The 19770-nt window shown below is 40.3% G+C and overlaps 1 protein-coding gene across 2 annotated transcripts; it reads right to left on the minus strand.

The window, feature by feature from the left end:
- Positions 1-315: 315 nt before the first annotated feature.
- LOC103954063 (receptor-like protein 2) lies at positions 316-3251 on the minus strand. 2 transcript variants are annotated; one of them, XM_048570108.1, is made up of 3 exons: positions 1743-3250; positions 779-1655; positions 316-673 (listed from the first exon to the last, which is right to left on the minus strand). In XM_048570108.1, exons 1-3 carry the CDS (start codon positions 2926-2928, stop codon positions 490-492), a joined length of 2247 nt encoding a protein of 748 aa, XP_048426065.1. In that variant the 5' UTR covers positions 2929-3250; the 3' UTR covers positions 316-489. The 2 variants fall into 2 exon arrangements, with proteins under 2 accessions (XP_048426065.1, XP_048426064.1); XM_048570107.1 differs by having other exon boundaries at positions 779-3251.
- Between the last annotated feature and the right edge of the window lie 16519 nt (positions 3252-19770).

Genomic DNA, 19770 nt, shown 5'->3' on the forward strand with positions numbered 1-19770 from the left:
CCGACTTTCAACCCGTGCAAACTAGAAGAAGTAAGTAAAAGCCCAACTTACACTAGTTTTTTTGTTTTACTTTCGGGAAAAATACAAACCCTTGTCAATGATTCTGCGTATACACAGATTTTGATGTGAAGTATCAAATTCAATCTGGACCCTTCTGTTAGTTTCAGTTTTCTTCTTAACCAAACCGATTGTGCAAGTTTATGAAAATCGAGGAGATTTTCACGAATAGTTTGATTCGTTATCTGACATACCCTTTTTTGGTTAAACATAGATGATGTATACTCTTAGGCTTTATTCACGTGTAAAATCGTCTAATATGTTATGTTATCAAACTTCCATCGTGATTTCACTTGATGATTGATAGTTTGGTCCATAATTTTGGTCTAAACAAAGAGAGAAAATAAATAAAAGAGCTATTCAACTTACAATCCGATTAGGGAATGAACATCCTCCTCTTAAATAGATATTTTGCACTAGAGAATTTCTGGTTCAATCCGTACACACTAATATTTCTTCATTGACGAGAGAGGTGGTTTGGAAGTTGTCAGGGACCATGAAAGAGTTACTGTTGTTTGCATATTCTGACCGATTTGTACTAACGGTTTCACCATCCGGTTTGCTACTTTTAACTTCGTCCTTTTGATTTGGGACTTGGACTTGGCCTTGGGCTTTCCTGTTAAGAAGAAAAACAAGAATTAGGAATTTAAACAAATCGAAAAAAGGAAAATGAACACAGAGTCTAGATTATACAACTCTACACTAGATTATAGAACTCTACCTTCTTCTAAGCCTTCTCCACTTCAGATAGACCATGAATTGAATATTGTCAAGGACTTGGAAATATGCGTATCTCCACGTCCTCTTGAGAAGCAAAGGGCAACAGAATCCCAATAACCCTACAAAGAAACCAAGCGCAATGGATAACCCAAACCATAGACTTTGATCCTCATCATCATCCAAATCCTGGTTGTTCTCTTTCTCATCTGCATCATTGCCATTACTTGGCAAGCACTGGTTTGAAAGTGGGGCACCGCAAAGTTTCGGATTCCCTTCGAATGCAGAGACACTGAAGCCTTGGAGCTGAGTGCCAGCTGGTATTGGTCCTTCAAGATTATTGTATGCAACAGTAAATGTAGACAAGAAATGGAGACTTGATAGTGATGATGGGATTTCGCCTGACAGATGGTTACTGTTGAGTTCTAATCTCTCCAACTTTGTGAGGTTGGCTATTTGGTCTGGAATGTTGCCGGAGAAGTTGTTGATGCTTAGATCCAGTTGTTGAAGAAATTGCAATTGGCCAATCTCAAAGGGTATGCTGCCGCTTAAACTGTTGTTCCTGAGGGAGATTACTCTTGGCATGTTGGGCAGATACTTGTACTGTGAAGACAGCACAGTTGCATTATTACCGCGTTGAAAGTAGACGGGCAACTCAAGAGAACAATGGCCTGTTTCATTCTCAGCCTTTTGCGATACTAATGCTTGTAGTCTGCAAAGCTCCTTTGGAAATTCACCCGAAATCAAGTTGTCATTCAACAACAAATAGAAAAGATGTGGAAGAGTCCCCAGCCAACCAGGTATTGTGCCAGTGAGTCTGTTAAAAGACAAATCCAGGACTTCCAGTTTCCCAAGCTTTGAAATCCATGCAGGTATGTGCCCTGTCATATGACACATAAGTAAACTGAAAACACACAGATTTTGTAACCCAGAATCGACAGTTATATCCCCGTCTGGCATTTCTTCACCTTTAAAATTTTTTGAAAGAAGGAGCACCTTGAGACTTTTGAAACCCGTCAATATCTTCATTGCCCCCGTGACATTGGTGAGTCTGTTACGAGAAAGCGAGAGGAAGGTCAAGTTTTTCAATTGAAGAATCTCAGGTTGGATTTGGCCCTGGAAATCATTTGTTGCCAGTCGAAGTGCTTTGAGGGACTTGCATGAGTAGAGGCTTATTGGCAAGGTACCAGTGAGATTATTACTTATACAATCTAGTTTACTAAGTTGAGTAAGATTAGAGAAATCGAGCACAGAGATATTCCCACTAAAAAAGTTGAATCCCAGATTTATTTCAACAAGGTTTGTGCAATTCATCAAAGATGGGGGCAGATGACCTTGGAGACTGTTGTATTGAAGGCGCATGAGCCTTAATTTGGAGAGCTTTCCAACATTCTCACTGATGGGTCCGACAAGCCCATTGGTAGATAATGAAATTTCTTGAAGTGCCTGAGCATTGTAGATATCAGCAGGAAGGGACCCTGAGAGAGTATTGTCGCCAGCACGAAAGACCTCCAACTCGGAACAGTTTCCTAGTCCGGGAGGAATTGGGCCACTGAAATTATTGTGGGAGAAATCCAAGACTCTAAGCGAGGAGGAACGAAGACAGATAGAGGAAGGTAGTTGGCCTGTAAAATGATTATTGCTGATATTCAAACTGCTCAAATTCCAAGCATGCTGGAGGAATGAAGATGGAATTGTTCCGTTGAATTTATTGCTCGAAAAATCAACCATTTGGATGTAATTTGATGATAAAGACAATGGTATTTCTCCGGAGAAAAAGTTATAGCTCAAATCAAGAATCTCAAGTCGACTCAAGGACGAGAACATCCGGGCTTCAAGAGAGCCGGAAAGCAGATTGTGGGAGAGATTGAGGTGCGAAAGAAGCTTAAGGTTTCCAAGTGATGAAGGAAAAGTACCTCCTGTGAGGCCCTTGGATGCTAATCTTAATTGGATGATCCAACCATTCTGATTACATGTGATGCCTTCCCACTGGCAACAATCAACTGAAGAAGTCCAGTTCAATGCCGGGGAAGACAGAGTGCTCGCGAAGGACTTGAGGGCGCTGCGTTCGGTTAGATCACATGCATGTATTGTGAATAAAATGGAAGAAAACAAGAGGATGAGAAGGAAGCCATGAGAGAATGGATGATCCATCTCAGGTTCAGATTACTCACAGGTTTTCTTCTACACGCGTAGATAGGTATGCATATTTGTATGAATCTGCGGACTATATACACATCTTCTGCATCCCGGGACTGAAAGCAAAGCCAAGAAGAAGCATAGACAAGAAATATATTAGGAATGTGCTATCCACACATCCCAAATTCCTTCTTACACACCCCTCGTTAATTTCTATCCGTTGATCTTCTTCAATTCAGCCGATCCGATGGCCGAAAATTAGAATGGTGTGTGAGAAGTAATATGGGGTGTGTGGATATTACACCCCATATATTAAGCAGCAATCTTCTCTCTCTCTCTCTCTCTCTCTCTCTCTCTATATATATATATATATATATATATATAATGTTTTGGTAGATTATGGGCGAGAAGGCAACGACTTCAAAGTCGTTGAAAGTATTTTAATCTCTTAGTCTTTGGTTTGACTGTAGGTTTCTTAGATTTAAAGGAAACACCAAAATTAGAAAGGACGACTCCGCTATTCTTTGAGGCTCTGTCACTGTTTGTTTCTGCATAAATCAGCGAGCGAAAATTCATCAAATTTCAGGTTTTTGTTTTAGGTGAAGCGGAGAGTGAGATTCAAACTCTTTCCACTGAGTGTAGGTAAGTACCCTACCACTTGAGTTGTCCCACAATTGTTTATTTTTGTTTTTTGATTTTCTGGGAAAAAGGAATATTGTGATGTGAAATAACGGTAAATTACAGAGACTTCTAAATACAAGGACTTGTAAATTTATTGAAAATAGTTGAGGTTTCACTATACAACCAATTGACAATATGAGAAATAACCTAACTTACTTAATGTGAGATTTAGTCTCAACCTTTACAATTTTTACATACATCTTCCATGTTCTTAGTTGTATTATTACTTGCACTATTTCGAAAAGCGGGGACCCGCGAAGTATCGGGTTGCCCTCAACGGCAGTGCATTGAGGCCTTGGACGAAGACTCTCTGTCGGTTAGATGATTTCCCGAGAGGTCTGAATCGTCTCTCCAAGTTGGTGAGGCTGGAATCTGGTCTGGAATGATGCCAAAGAAGTTGTGGTCGCTAAGGTCCATTACATATGTAGAAGAGAAATAAGTGTAGAAAATGTAGATAGACTTCAAGCTTCAAAGCATCAGTTGCACAAGAGGGTCCATACAAGGTTTTTGGATTATTCCTTTCCGACTTTGATGACTTAAGAGACAGGGTATTGAAGTTATCAAAGTTCGAGAGACGGTTCATAAGCTTACTACTAATCAAACAAATACTAATCACATGTACAAACCAATAGTTGTGCCAACCCGCGACTTCAACGTTTTAAATTCATTGTTCCACTTCAAGTAAAGACAATCTAGGGCCCTAGCCAAGTTTTTTAACTTTTTGATGCGGGGCATGCTTCAATTGAGGTTTTAGAGATGGTTTATTAGCTCATTACTAATCGAACATTGACATTGACCACATGTGCAAACCAATATATCGTTGGGTTAACTTGAAACTTTAGCATTGTAACAAATTTATTGTCCCAATTAAGGAAGAGACAATCTAGTGAGCCACTACTAATGAACCAAGGTTTTCTAGGTTTTTTTATGTGGGACGTGGTTGGTTGTGGTTGAAAATAAAAATGTAAAGAGTTGCAAAAATCAATATAACAATTAAAACTCCCATACAATTGAATAATGCGTAGCATAAAAGCTACACCTGTGAGACATGCTTCAACTAGGGTTTTCAAATCTGCCACGTAGGCACACAACAGCAAAAAATGGCAGCAAACTCTCTCCAACCTAGCTTTCAATTTCTTACGTGGCGTTGAGTCATTTGAAGGCAAAGTCTTTGCTGTCAAATTTGACATCAGATGTCAAATTTATTAAATGATTTTTTTAATAGATTAATATAATATGTTGTTATGTTTTTCAAATATTCGATTGGTTGCCTTAATCATTGGACTCCACAAAAAGATAAATTTTTTTATTAAATGACATTATTATTTAACATATCGGGTGGAGCAAAATATTGTATAAAATGTTAAATTGCCACATAAGCCATCAAATATCATTTTGATGTTTAAAGTTGGCGTCTCCTTTGGAGATGCTCTAAGATGCTTTACTCAAAACACCTTAATATTATTGAGAATATAAATCTCACATCGGAAAAAGAAAGGGCTTAACGTGTGCTTATGAGTAATTGAGCTACTTCCACATTGCCATTTTAAAGTGGAACCTCAACTTCTTCATGGTATCAGAGTAGGTTGTCGCATGTGTGAAGTCTAACAGCCACTGTCACATCCCAGTCCGAGGCGGACCACTTCTCGGCCCCGCTCCACCACTGTAGCACGATATTGTCCGCTCTGGGCCCCGACTACGCTCTCACGGTTTTGTTTCTGGGAACTCACACGAGAACTTCCCGATGGGTCACCCATTCTGGGAATGCTCTCGCGCGCTACTCGCTTAACTTCGGAGTTCCGATGGAACCCGAAGCTAGTGAGCTCCCAAAAGGCCTCGTGCTAGGTAGAGATGAGAATATACATATAAGGATCACTCCCCTAGGCGATGTGGGATGTCACAGCCACAAGTGCTCTATGTCACTCGGTTTGATTCCGGATAGAGACTTTACCCTGCAGTCCAGATCCCACCTCCATCTAAGTAATCTAATTCTGAGTAATTTAGAAAATTGATTACTAATATTATTTGTACATGGATCCCAGCAATTTTCTAATTCTTCAAAAGCATGATAAACGCTTGAATGCTTTGGGAGAAATGTAATTGTGTTTGTTCCCATTCTATTCCGGTTTTGGAATCACCCATAAGTGAAATGGGACGTCACTAACGGAAGGTCTAATCATTGGGTTGGCAACGTATTAGAAGGTTTAAATTGATTTTGGGCTCGTGCTTTTTGAAGAGTTAAAAGCACTTTTGTCTTGAAAAATGGTTTAAATTAGGGGTGGGCACTTGAAACCAGAAATCGAAATCGAAACACGAATCAAGCCGAATCGCACCGAACGGTCTGGGTTTGCAGTTTTGAAATGGTTTCGGTTTGAAACCGAACCGCAGTGAAGGAAAATGGTTTGGCTGTGGTTTCGGCCTTTTGAAACCGAACCGCACTGCAAAAAATAAAATATTTAATTAAATACCCATATTAGATGTTGTGTTATAGTTGATTGTTTGTTAAAGTGCATAACTTTAGTATGACTCGACCATGCCAGAAATTCATCTCTCTCTTAATCTTCGACTCTCGGTCACTCATCCAACCATTCTTTGTCTCCCAACTCTCATATGTTCTTCACACCTTACACAAACAAAATTTGCAAATCAATTTGTCTCACGCTCACCGTGCAACAACTTTGATTCTTGGAGGGTAAACCCCCCACCCCCAAACAATGAAGCACTGTAAGCCTGTAAGTTCTCTTTCACAGCTCCAGAGTCAACAACATTGTTTTGATTTGAAAGAGAAGGTGTTTCCTCCTTCTAATCTGCCCGTAGATGAGAAGTCCCTTTTGCTCCTTTCCAATTCAACAAGTCTAGCAGGAAACTATATTTTCCAACACGAATTTGGAACTTACGTTGCTAGTTAATCTTTCAGCAATCTATTTTTCATGGTTTGATAATATTGTTACGAAACGACATTGAAAGAGTATAGGGAGTTGACAAATTAAATAAAGATAAGAGAATTGAAGCTATTTTTTTTATTTTGTTTGTAAATGGTTTAAAACAGAACCGAACCGAAAAAAATGATTTGGTTTTATTTTGATTTTAGCCTAAAAAACGCACCGAACTAAACCGCAAAAATTTTCGGTTTTGTTTTCGATTTCACTTAAAACCGTGCCCACCCCTAATTTAAATTGAATATGGGCTCGTGCTTTTTGAAGAGTTAAAAGCATTTTTACCGTGAAAATGGTTGTTTGATAAAAGTGTTGTAGGAAGAGTGTTAAATAGGAGATTTATGAACTAACAAATAAATAATTATATAGTTAACAATAAAAAAGTAGAAATGAGAACATCATTAATTAATCACGAGTTAAAATTATCAATGTTCTAAAAAACAGCCTAGGCGGCGCCTAGGAGCTGAGCGGTGGTGAGCTGAGACGTTTTCTTGCAAATCGGTGGGAAAAATCTGATGGGCTCTAGGCGGGCTAGGCGGGGTTAGGCGGTTTATTTATTTATTTATTTTTAATGAAATTAAAAAATAAAATAAAATAAATCATATCCAAGTCTAAGTGGTTTAAAATTGTGAACTTGTTGTACATGTCATCTTACAATACTCCTCACTATGGTTATATGGCATATATGCTTGATGTGTTTTTAAATTTTGGACTTGTTGGATACTTTTTTTGCATTTTATCATTCTTTTATTATCTTATCCATGAATTTCATACAAGTATAATTTTTTGTAAGTGTCAATATGCACTTATTTACAAGATATACAAGAAATTTACCTAAATTCGCCTAGGCCACCCGACTAGCGCCTAGCGTTTTTTAGAACCTTGAAAATTACTACCATAGAATGGTGTAGGTCCACCATGTGTGACTTATTTTACTACTATATATTTTTGGGAATTGTTATTGTTACTCCAAAAATTTCATTCTACACTCCAAACTTTCTATATTTGGAAAGAAAAATACACTTGTAAGGAGTGTAGAATGAGATTTTTGCAATGCCAATAACACTTCCCATTTTTTTTCTCTTTCTTAACTTTTGCATTGCAAAGAGAGTGGAATGCTTGTTGAGTAAAAAAAAAAAAAAAAAAGGGAGTCTGATGCATTAAAAATAATTGTCATGCATGCTGGCTTACGAAGAAGCCAAGTCCAAATATCAAAAAGTATATTTGCTCATGGAGGTGGATTGTCTGGTCTTCCATTTTCATACTCTCTTCATATCCTCATGTGATGTGTGGTCACGCTTAAGTTACGTTAACATTTTATATTCTTATTACCTTTTGTTTTATTAATTCTATAAAAAATTAATATAAAATGTTGACGTAGCTTAACCGTGATCATACATCACAGGAGGGCATGAAAAGAATATAGAAATGAGAGGACAAACAATCCCCCTCCTTTGCTCATAGGTGCTGCACAGCAGCTGTACTTGATCAAAAGTTAAAAGCAACGGCCATGCTTGAATAATGGTACAGCTATATACTGAGAAATATACCCCCTTGTCTCCCATCTTGGACGGATTTGATTTGTCATGTTAAAAAGAGAATCCACAGAACCGCGTCCGGGAAAGGACTGATCACTAGTTTTTTGCATGAATTTGGATGCATGTGTTGAAAAAAAATAAAAATAAAGATGAATAAGCTGCATAACAAAACCAAAGGGATAAAAAAATCCCACCGTTTTGTACGAAGACATCAGGCAAGTTTCCAAAGCAAAGAGTCACCACCGAAAGACACCTGCAACAAATCAAGAATACAAAGAAATGAAGTTGCGGAATATTCATTCAAATCCAAATAAAACGAAAAAGTATAAGGCCTTACTGACCATTCTGTTCTTCTCTTAAAAAAATAACGAACAGTAAAGAATGGTACGGGAGAAGCTTGTGCGAAAGAACTGATCAAAAGAAATTCAAAAAGGGTTTGGTAGGATGCTATTTATCCAAAACCACCAGAATGGGGGAATTTGAATTCCTTTCTCTGTGACTCACCTAGCATGAGATAAACCCCTTAAGAAAATAAAATAAAATAAATAAAATAAAAGAAGTTTGCATCAAACAAACTTCTCAAAAGAAAAGTATTGCCCACGTGAAGTCTTGTTTAGACTTAGAAATCCAAGTCGACAGAGAGAAGAACCAGGAACCAAAAATAAAAAAATAAAAAGAAAAGAAAAGAAGACACGTATTTCTTCCTACAAAAGGGGGAAAGCAACGTGGAGCGAGATTTCATATTCTTCTCTGCAAGACGTGGAAAGTTACACAGTTAGTGGGAGAGGTTAAGAGAAAATGGCGAAGGATATGGCCTCTATCTTCCCCACGTAAAAGCTCCAGAGACTTCCTATGACGCCTATAAATAGGCATCAGTCACAGTAAGAAGGGAGGAAGACAGAAAAAAATAGGAGGAGGTACGCTGTAGAAATTGAGATAGAAATTGAGAGAGGAAAGAGAAGTTGAAGTAATTCCATTACCGGTGATTTTCAACGAAGAAGAGCAAACTACAAGCAACAATCAGAAGGTACAAAATTATGTTTCTTTTCTCTTCATTTTCTCTCCAGTAAATTTATTTTGCAGGCAAACGTTGTCTTGAAAAACTTATAGAGAATAGTAGGGTTTAGGGTTTGGTAAGAGGAGGCCGTGTATTTCAGTATTGGAAATCTTAATATGCATTACATATTGATACAAGATATATACAAGCCTATAGTTGACTTTAAGCAACATAAAAGGTAACTAATAACTCTTGATTATTCACATAAACACTATGGAGAGATTGGTGGAATCATGTCTTGACAGCAGATGCAGTGGAGAGATTGGTGGTGGATCCAATACTCTCGTCACCCCCCCTCAAGCGAAACGAAACAAAGTGTAGATTGAGCTTGGAACCAAGAAAAGAGAATCGATCGCGGGAAAGTCCTTTAGTGAAGATATCAGCGATTTGATGATGAGAGGAGATGTGGCGAGTTTGAAGAACACCGTGGGCAAGAAGCTCGCGAACAAAGTGGTAGTCAATCTCGATATGACGAGTACGCGCATGAAACACCGGATTGGCAGCCATGTGAAGAGCAGAGATGTTGTCGACGAAGATGCAAGGTGGAGTACGAAGAGGAATGCCCAGTTCACGGAAGAGATAACAGAACCAACGAATTTCAGCAGCTGTGGTGGCAAGAGCACGATATTCGGCTTCGGAGCTAGAACGAGACACGATGGATTGCTTCTTGGCGGTCCAAGTAAGAAGGTTCAGACCAAGAAAAATGCAGGCACCACTGGTTGATCGACGATCATCAAGGGAACCGGCCCAGTCAGCATCAGAGAAGCCGCGAAGAGTGAAGTCGGGAGAGGAATGAAATAAAAGGCCACGTTCAACAGTCCCTTTGATGTAGCGGTAGATACGTTTGACGGCCTGAAGGTGAGTGGATGTAGGGTTGTGCATGTACTGACAAACTTGATTAACGGCAAAGGAAATGTCTGGACGGGTGAGAGTGAGATACTGAAGTCCACCAACCATGCTCCGATAAATTTCAGGTTCCGAGAGATGAGCACCATCAGAAGCCGGAGACGCAAGGAGGAGAGGAAGGGAGTGGGGCTGGGCTTGCACTGGTCCATCTTAAATTTCTGGAGTAAATCAGAGGCATAACGGCTTTGAGCAAGAGAAAGGTGGCTGCCTTGGTGAGTAACTTCCATGCCAAGAAAAAAATGGAGGTCACCTAGCTTGCGGCTAGCAAAGGTGGTACATAGTTGATCAAGAAACCTGTGAATAGCATCATTGTTTGAACCTGTGACAATAAGATCATCAACGTATACCAGAACATAGAGGGAGTGTGTAGAGGAATGGTAAGTAAACAAGGATGCATCCGATTTGCTATGGGAAAAGCCTTGAGTGCACAAGAAGGAGGCTAGACGTTGGAACTAAGCGTGAGGTGCTTGTTTGAGGCCGTAAAGAGCTTTGTGAAGGCGACAAACATGCTGGGAGTGAGTGGGATCAACAAAGCCAGGTGGTTGTTTCATATAAACCTCCTCGTGGAGAATACCATTCAAGAAGGCATTCCGAACGTCAAGTTGCTGCAAGGACCAGTTGTGTGAGACGGCTAAGGCAAGGATAGTTCGAATAGTACCTGGTTTAACGACAGGACTAAAGGTCTCGTCATAGTCAACACCAACTTGTTGATTGAACCCCTTGGCGACAAGACGAGCCTTGTGTCGATCAATGGAGCCGTCGGCCTTGCGTTTAACACGAAAGACCCATTTGCAGCCCACAATATTCATACTGGGAGTAACAGGAACAAGAGACCAGGTGTGATTTTGAAGAAGGGCATCATGTTCCTCTTTCATGGCTTGCTGCCAATGAGGAAATTTGGAGGCTTGAGTGTAACTAGTGGGCTCAATGGACAGTGGATCGGCAAGGACAGCAGTTAACCCGTGAGGAAGGGGATGCCGGGGCGAGGTATAAGTAAGAGCATTGATGCTCCCAAATTTGCGTGGAGGAGTAGAATCGGGAGAAGGGACAGGTGACGGTGATGCAGCAGTGGGAGTGGCAGACGACTGAAGGGGGGCAGTTGGTGAAGGGAGTAGAGACGCGTCACCGGCCGTGGATGAAGATTGGGGCGTAAAAGAATCAGATGCAGGTGGTAGAAGGTGGCGGGGAGACACAGGTGCTGCTGCAGGTAGTGGAACGGTGCTGGGAGACAAAGGTGTGACGGCAGGCAGTAGTGGTTCCAAAAATAGTGGTGGAGAAGACTGCTCAGGAGGAGGAGAATCTGCCATGCGATTGTGATACGGAAAAGTGAGTTCATCAAATTGTACATTGCGAGAAATATACACCTTACCAAAAGCAACGTCGAGACAACGGTAGCCTTTGTATTGATTGTCATAACCAATGAAGACACATGGGATGGACTTAGGCATCAACTTATGTTTGTTGTAAGGAACCAAGTGAGGAAAGCACGTGCATCCAAACGTCTTAAGAAACCGGTAATCAGGAACCTTGGCAAAAAGTTTTTCATAAGGAGAAACATTCCCAAGATGATGAAGAGGCAACCGGTTGATGAGGAATGCAGCAGTTGTGAATGCCTCCACCCAAAATTTGTGCGGGAGGTGTGATTGAACAAGAAGACAGAGACCCATTTCGGTAACATGGCGATGTTTGCGCTCGACGATGCCATTTTGTTGCGGCGTATGTGGGCAAGAAAGTTGATGTGAGATGCCATGATCACGAAGAAAGTGCCGAAAAGCAATGCTAGTGAATTCACCACCACCATCTGTTTGTAAAACTTTAATAGTGCGAGTCAAACGATTTTCAATCATGCGTTTGAAAGTGATAAAGGTAGGCATAACATCTGACTTTCGAACAAGAGGGAACAACCACACAAATCTTGAATAATCATCCACTAGAGATAAATAATATTTATAACCAAAACTGGATATCATAGGAGCAGGGCCCCATACATCAAGATGTAACATGTCTAAAGGATGGTGAGTCATAGATGTCCGAGAGGAGAATGGAAGGCGACATGCCTTGCCGAGGGGACAAACATGACATTTGTTATTTGAGGAAACTGCACCACTAATAGGAATGTGATATTTATTTGCTAAAACTTGAAAGATAGCAGGGGATGGGTGACCCAAGCGAGCATGCCACATGTCGCTAGTTGTCCGTTCACCATAAAACACAAGCTTGGGAGTAACATGAGGAGCAGCTCGAATGTAGTAAAGTTCGCCATAGCTATGCCCAATCAGAAGAAGTTGGCCCGTTTTCTTGTCCTTCACACGAAAAGAACTATCATCCATCTCAAAGAAACAGTGATTATCATAACAAAAACGACGAAGAGATAAGAGATTCTTCTTAATGGCAGGGACATATAACACATCTTTGAGGAACATAGGTCCATGTAAACCAGAGATGGAGGATTTACCAACATGAGAAATAGGGAGGTGATTGCCGTTGCCCACAATAATAGTGTCAGTACCTGTGTATGGACGAATTTGTGTGAGAGCGGAAGGATCATTAGTGATGTGGTTGGTGGCGCCGGAATCGACCACCCAAGGTGTTGACGAAGGAGAGTCTGCAGTGGCTAAATAAGCAAAGTTGCCTCGGGAGGGACACTGGCGGGCTTTGTGACCATAGTCTTCACACAGTTGACAGTAGCCATCATATTCAAAAGTTGGTGGCTTAGGTGGTAGGGACGGTGTGGGAAGAAGAGGTGGGCGAGTGTCGGTCGAGGAACGGGGAGTAGGTCGAGGAGAATGCTAGTGTGATGGACGGTTGGGTTTGGAATGGCGCCAAGGGCGACCACGACCACTGCCTTGCGCAAACGAGTGAGGGGAGAACGAGGAGCGGTGGCCGTTGGGAGCCGACGGAGACGAGCCAGCAGGACGACGAGAGGCAGTGAAAGTAGCGGTACTGGACAAGGAGAGTGTGGACATCTTGTGGATGAGATGTTCTTCTTGAAGGAGCAGGTCGTAGCAGTCATCATAAGTGAGAGGAGATCGAAGATGAACGGTGGTGGTGAACTCTTTGTAGTCAGGACCAAGGCCGTCCAAGAGACTTTCGATGAGATCGTCGTCAGATATAGGGGAACCAGCAGCAGTAAGGGAATCAGCGAGGCTTTTGGCATGCAGCAAATAGTCAGACATGGACTTCTCGGAGTCCTTTTTGAGGGTGCGGAGTTGTTCACGAAGGGTGCGGATATGAGTTTTGGAGACAGGAGATAAACGTTTTTCCAAGAGAGACCAAGCATCGCAGGCATACGTGCAAGGAAGCAGGATAGAACGGATAGAGGGTGAGCATGTAGACTTGATCCAACTGAGAACAAGTTTGTCGCGAGAATAATTCGGATTAAGAGCTCCATCATCAAGTTTCTTGGGAGGTTTGGTATTGAGAGTCACGACATCTTCCAGACCATGAATTTCAAGGATGTCGGAAAATTGAGAACGCCAACTTAGATAATTATTTCGGTCCATGGGAGTATTGATGGTGTGGGAGATGTTGAAGGAGGTAGGAAGGGAAGCAGTAGATGCAGCCATAGGTGAAGAGGGAGAGGACGCAGAAGAGGCAGCGGAGAGTGGGATGGTGCGTGGAGAGGATCGAACGTTGGGCGGTGTTAGCTCGGGAGAAAGGATGATACCATATAGAGAATAGTAGGGTTTAGGGTTTGGTAAGAGGAGGCCGTGTATTTCAGTATTGGAAATCTTAATATGCATTACATATTGATACAAGATATATACAAGCCTATAGTTGACTTTAAGCAACATAAAAGGTAACTAATAACTCTTGATTATTCACATAAACACTATGGAGAGATTGGTGGAATCATGTCTTGACAGCAGATGCAGTGGAGAGATTGGTGGTGGATCCAATACTCTCGTCAAAACTTTGGTCGGCAACAAGAATTTTATGCCAGCAACCGCCGACGTTAGACAAAAAAAAAACCAAACGAAGGCAGCAGCCACGCCATAATTCTTCGCTTCCACTTCGACAAACCGTCTAACAATGATGTGGATGCGACACTGAGCAGCAAGCAGACCACGAGGGACAAAGACGCAGCCATAGCCATAGAACAAAAAAAATGGAAAAGGTTGCAGTTATCGCTTTGAGAAAGAAGACTCAAAGTAGAAGAATCGTGTTCTTTGATGCAGTGCCCTCCGTCCATGCCAAGAACAAAAGGAGTAGCCCGTGTCGCTCCCCGCTGAACCATCACTGTCAAAAGTTCCTATCCACCGTAATGAGGCAGTTGAAGACCCGGTCTATGTAGAAAAGTCACCAGGAAGAAGATCGTCGAGACGTTGATTGAGTAAGCCCAAGAGTTCATGCCTTGTCTAGTAAAAAAGCAACCAAGGAACAACCTCAAAATTCTGTGCACCAAGTTGTAGAAGATGGTTGTCTACAAACAATAAGGCAATGGTGAAGAAATGGTGTTTCCATTGTTTCGTTACTCTCACAATCATGCATCCCGTTGTCCGTGCTCGCACATGCAGCAGCCCTTCTACTGATGCCCTCAAAAATCAAATTGTCACGGTCTTTCCCGGTGATTGCAGCAGTTTGGCGTGGAAGAACAAAAAGTGGTCCCTGCCTATTAAAGAGATACTGAAGATGTTTTGGAGAGTTTGCATCAAATTTGACGAAGGAAAATGGTGCAGCAGAAGCAAAGTAGAACGCCTGCATGGCAAGGACTTGAAGCAAATCACGAAGACTTTCCCACTTGCGAGCCATTTTTTTAAAGAGAGTAACAATAAGTTTCGAAGGGGTGTGCTATCCACACACCCCATTTTACATCTCACACACCATTGTTAATTTATGTCCGTTGATCTTCTTCAATTCATCCGATCCGACGGTTAAAAACCAAAAAGGTGTGGGAGAAGTAAAAAGGGATGTCTAGATATCACACCCCAAGTTTCAAGTATGGAGGAATAAGGTGGCAGAGAAGAAAGACAACAATCAATCCGTCTCTGTTGTTTGTGTCGCCTCGGTTGCCACTGAAACTCTACAAAGAAGCAACCCGACCGCCGCCGCCGTTGTGAAGAAAAAAATTGCCTTGGAAGGCAAGGATGTGCTGCCCGCATAGAGCACCAAAAATGGTGCGGGCTGCAGTCTAAGTTTGCTAGGGAAGATTGTCCCACATGGAGATTAAATATGCAAGAAGAAAATCAATGACTCTTTCATTTGTTTTATTCATATAGGAGTCTGTCAAGTTTGGATCTGAGAACGAGAAGTATGGAGACCATGTCCTCAAAAACCTGTCCTTCTTTAAATCACCAAATATGCATAAACTGCTTGGCAAAAAGTTAAACACGACTTCAAAGAATTTGGCACGTTGTCGCTGCTCCATTCTTCGAAGGGTGTTCCAAGAAAAAGAGGAAGAAAGAAACAGTTTTGTCCATCACGTGGGTGTTGCAGTAAGCATTAGGTGGTAAAGTAAAAAAAGAAAGTGATGTCCTCTTACAACTGGAAAAGTCCTAGCAAAAGCATACTTAAAATAATGAGGCTATTGAACCTACAAAGAAGCAAGACAAAAAACTTCTGAGTTACTACTTCTATGTCTTTTGTCCAAGAAATAAAAAGGATGGAAAGAAGCATCACATGGATAAAAGCAACGGTGAAAAGAGAAAGGGAACAGATGCCAACATTTTTTTTTGGAAACTTTGGATGCGGTTTCCAGCTATGAAATTTTTTTGACTAAAACCTTGTTGGCTTTCAATTTTTGATCTAAGTCCCTGAAATTAATGTGATAATTTATTTCTATGTACGTTACTATATTTTTTTAAATTAAAAATTAAAATTTATAGTTGTTTATATTAATGAGATTTTAAATAAAAAACCATAATTTGTTGGATTAAAAATATTAAAATATAAATATACTATTGTGTGTGTATAAACATGGTTACATTCATCAAAATTAACCAAAAAATTATTGTACCAAAACATGGGTACATTCTTCAAAATCACCAAAAAAAAAATTAGGCTTAATAATATTAGTAAATTTCTTCGATTAAATTTCACATGGATACATTCTCAATTCAAAAAAAAAAAAAAAAAAAAAAAAAAAAGAATGGACCCATATAAGTTTCAAAATGGATTAGAAAAAAATTGAATAGATTTTATATAAAAAAATGTTACATTTTACGTATAACAAATTGGTATATTTAAGAATGAGTACATTTTAAGATTAAAAATTTCAAAAAAAATTACATGAATGGCACATATAATTAGCATGGGTACGTTTAGCAAAATTAAAAATGGGTACAAATAAATAAAAAAAATATGGGTACAAATACAAATGAAACTTTATAAAATATGGGCACAAAAAGAAATTAATATACGGGTACAAATTAAAACTGAAAAGAAAATTGGAAAAAATTAAAAAAGGGTTGCAAATTAAAAATGGGTACAAACTAAAAATAAAAATATACAATAAAAAATTTAGCCATAAATATAAAATTATTAATTGTAACATTTTTAACATTAAATGAATATATTTAGAAATAAAAAATATTTTATTTTTGAAATAATTAATGATGTTATTAATACCAAGGACCTTGATCAAAAATTGAAAATGAATAAAGTTTTAATCAAAGGAGTAGTAAAAAGAAAGATGAGAACCTAATTTTCTCTTTTTTTTTCTCTAAAGTTCTACTCCAATTTTGAGTGCATTGTGCAAAGAAGAAAGCTACAGTGAAAAAATAAAAGCACACCTTCATGCCACTCACGTGAGCATTAAGAGCATGGCCTCCATCAAAATTAAAATTATCCATGAAGGCTGAGATGCACGGCACCAAGACAAAGTTAAATACCAAAGTATTAGTGGGTTCATCACAAACATACCCATTAATTTTACTTGATGCTCAAATGGAACAATGCCGCTTCAAATGGCATAAAGCCAATTTAAAGGCACGAAGCCAAGCCACGTTAGATATCAATTGGCATGAAGCCGTATCAAATGTCAAATGTCCCGAAGCGATATCAAATTTACAATGGCACAAAGCTGCGTCAAAATTCAAATGGCATGAAGCCGTATCAAATCCTAAAATGGCACAAACCCATGCTCCAAATTTCAAGTGGCACAAAGCCATGTCAAGTCTTAAATGGCATGAAGTCGAAGAAAAGTCAAATATCAAATGGCACAAAGCTGTGACAAGATACAAATGGCACGAAGCCGCGACAAGACTCAAATGGCACAAAGCCGCTTTAAATTCAAAAGGGCACGAAGTCGCAACAAGATTCAAATGGCACGAAGCCACATCTAGCTCCAATGGTTCAAAGTCCTCACCCGCACGAGCTAAAACTGCACAAGGCACCAACGTTGACACGCCCCGATCCCGATATTCTTTGAATACCAGGATAGGGACGTGCTGGCCGACACCCGAGGGTGACGAAAGCCATTTATTGAGTGCAAATGCTGAAAATAAGGGATAGATAAAGCTTATAAATATAAAATAATAATGAATATGCATTTAAGGAACGTGTTCATAGCATACTACTAACTAGAGCACTAAAAAAATTATATAAAATTGAATGAAACAAAGGATGGATCCTATTCCGAGAGGACTCGAAGATGCCAATGCGGAAGTGCCTTGACGCTGGGATTGTACACCTCGATTCTAAGTTCTAAAAGGGGCGCAAAACAAACATGAGTGGACCAAATTGATATATATATATATATATATAATAAAATAGTTATCAACGTACTAACCCCCAGGTTTTATGAAAACACATACATTATGATAAAATAGGTTTTTCCGAAACCTAGCATGCCGTGCAATGTCTCAAATCATAACTTGTATATATAATAATCACTAGTGAATATCCGATAACCCCCAGGCCCCATGCTGGCTCCTCATCTCTAAGTAGACAGTCAGAGGAAAATACACTCCAGGCCCCATGCCGGCTCCCTGTCCCTGTGCTAAATAGCCAGAGGAAACACATTCCAGGCCCTATGCCAACACCAAACCGTCACCCGGGATTGACTGGTTCTATCCCTACATCCCGTAGCGGAAATGACCACTAGGTAAGTACAAAATCAGTGAACGTACATATATTGAAAAACAACTTCATAGTATAAAGTCATCCATCATCTATACTATAAAAAGGTGTTCTAAACATGTTCTAAATATCATATCGTCATCTATCATATATTCTATAAGAACACGAGTTATAGGAAAAATAGTAATAATTCAAAATAGCCTCAGTAAGCATGTTATCTCATAAAATGTTTCATAAAACATAGTCATCAAATCATGCTTTTCATGTATGCATTTCTACTATCAAAACATGCATTTTTACAACGGGTCCACTCACAGAACTTAGCTGTCAAAGAGCCACGCAACTAGCGAAGATGGAAACGCCACGATAAATTACCCCTAAGCACATATAGGGTACATTTAGTCAAACTCTACTCAAATGACTTGATTTCGGAAGACAGACATCGGAAACGGGTTCAAGATGTCGAAATTAGCCTAGGAGGGGTCCTGCACGAAACCTAAAAAGTCAACATTGACCTTTGACCGGTCAAAGTCAAAGTCAACGTTGATCATTGATTGAGTCAACGGTTAGACCGGGTCGGTCAATGGGTTAACGGGTCAAATAGTCAAAACGGGCCAAAGGGTCTTGGGCTTAGGGTTGGAGCCGAGTTGGGCCTAAAGGGTTTGGGTCTAATGGGTTTTAGGGTTTAAATAAATGGGTTTAGGGTTAACGGGCTGAAGGCCCTAAAGGAAACGGCCCAAAGGCCTTTAAATTAACAAAACAAAATAATAAAAGGGTTGGGTTAGGCTGCCTAGGGTTTTGGGCTTGGCAGAACGGCCCGAAGGCCTGGGAGGTTTCTTGGGCTGGGTTTCACACCGGAAAAGAAGGCCGAAATTCGGCCGGAATTTAGACAAACTTTGAACGTCCGTAACTTTGTCAATACTCGACGAAATTAAGTGATTCAAAAATGGAAATCGTAGCTCTCAAAGAAACAAAGAGAATACCTTACACGACGTCTCACTCACCGTCGTTTGGCTGGAAAACGCCTCGAAAGTGTAACAACCCGTCCCGGAATTTACGTAAGAAAATGGGTATTTTTGTATTTTTCATTAAGTTTGGGGGATACCTTCCTTTTTAAAATTGTTTTTGAGCCTTAATTGGTGAGCCCAAAGGGCCCACCCCCTGTTTTTGTTCCCCGGTTCTTCCCTTTCCCTTTCTTTTTTTTCTTTTTTCTTCTTTTCCTTCTTTTGTTTTGTTTGTCTGCACCTTTTTCCTTTCTTTCGAACTCCCCCATTTCTCTCTTCTTCTTCCCCGTGAAAGACACACAGACACACACACACACCCACAGCTACGCCTACTCGAGGAAATCATCACCATTCAACTGCATATACATCTCTCTCTCTCCCTTGCTCACGGCGCCGGGAGGATACGAACACCTCCGGCGAGTTTTGTGATTTTTCCGGTTGGGTAAGCCCTTTTTCTTCTTCTTTTCTTATGTTAGACTTTGCCTGGATGTGGTTTTTGAGTTGGGTTCTTGATTTCCAAGGTTTTGGAGTGTTTTTGGCACGGGTGAGTGCACACCCAAATTTCCGGCGAGCACCGTCCCTTTCGAGGCGATTTCCGGCCAAACCACGGCGAGTTGGCCGGTGTGCGAGGTATCAATCTCTTCGTCTCGCTGAGTACTACAATTTTCCTTTTTGAATCACTTGATTTCGTCGAGTATTAACAAAGTTATGGACAT

The sequence above is a fragment of a genome, unplaced genomic scaffold (assembly GCF_019419815.1).
Source record: "Pyrus x bretschneideri cultivar Hongxiangsu unplaced genomic scaffold, Pyrus_bretschneideri_v1 Contig51, whole genome shotgun sequence".
Lineage (NCBI taxonomy): Eukaryota > Viridiplantae > Streptophyta > Magnoliopsida > Rosales > Rosaceae > Pyrus > Pyrus x bretschneideri.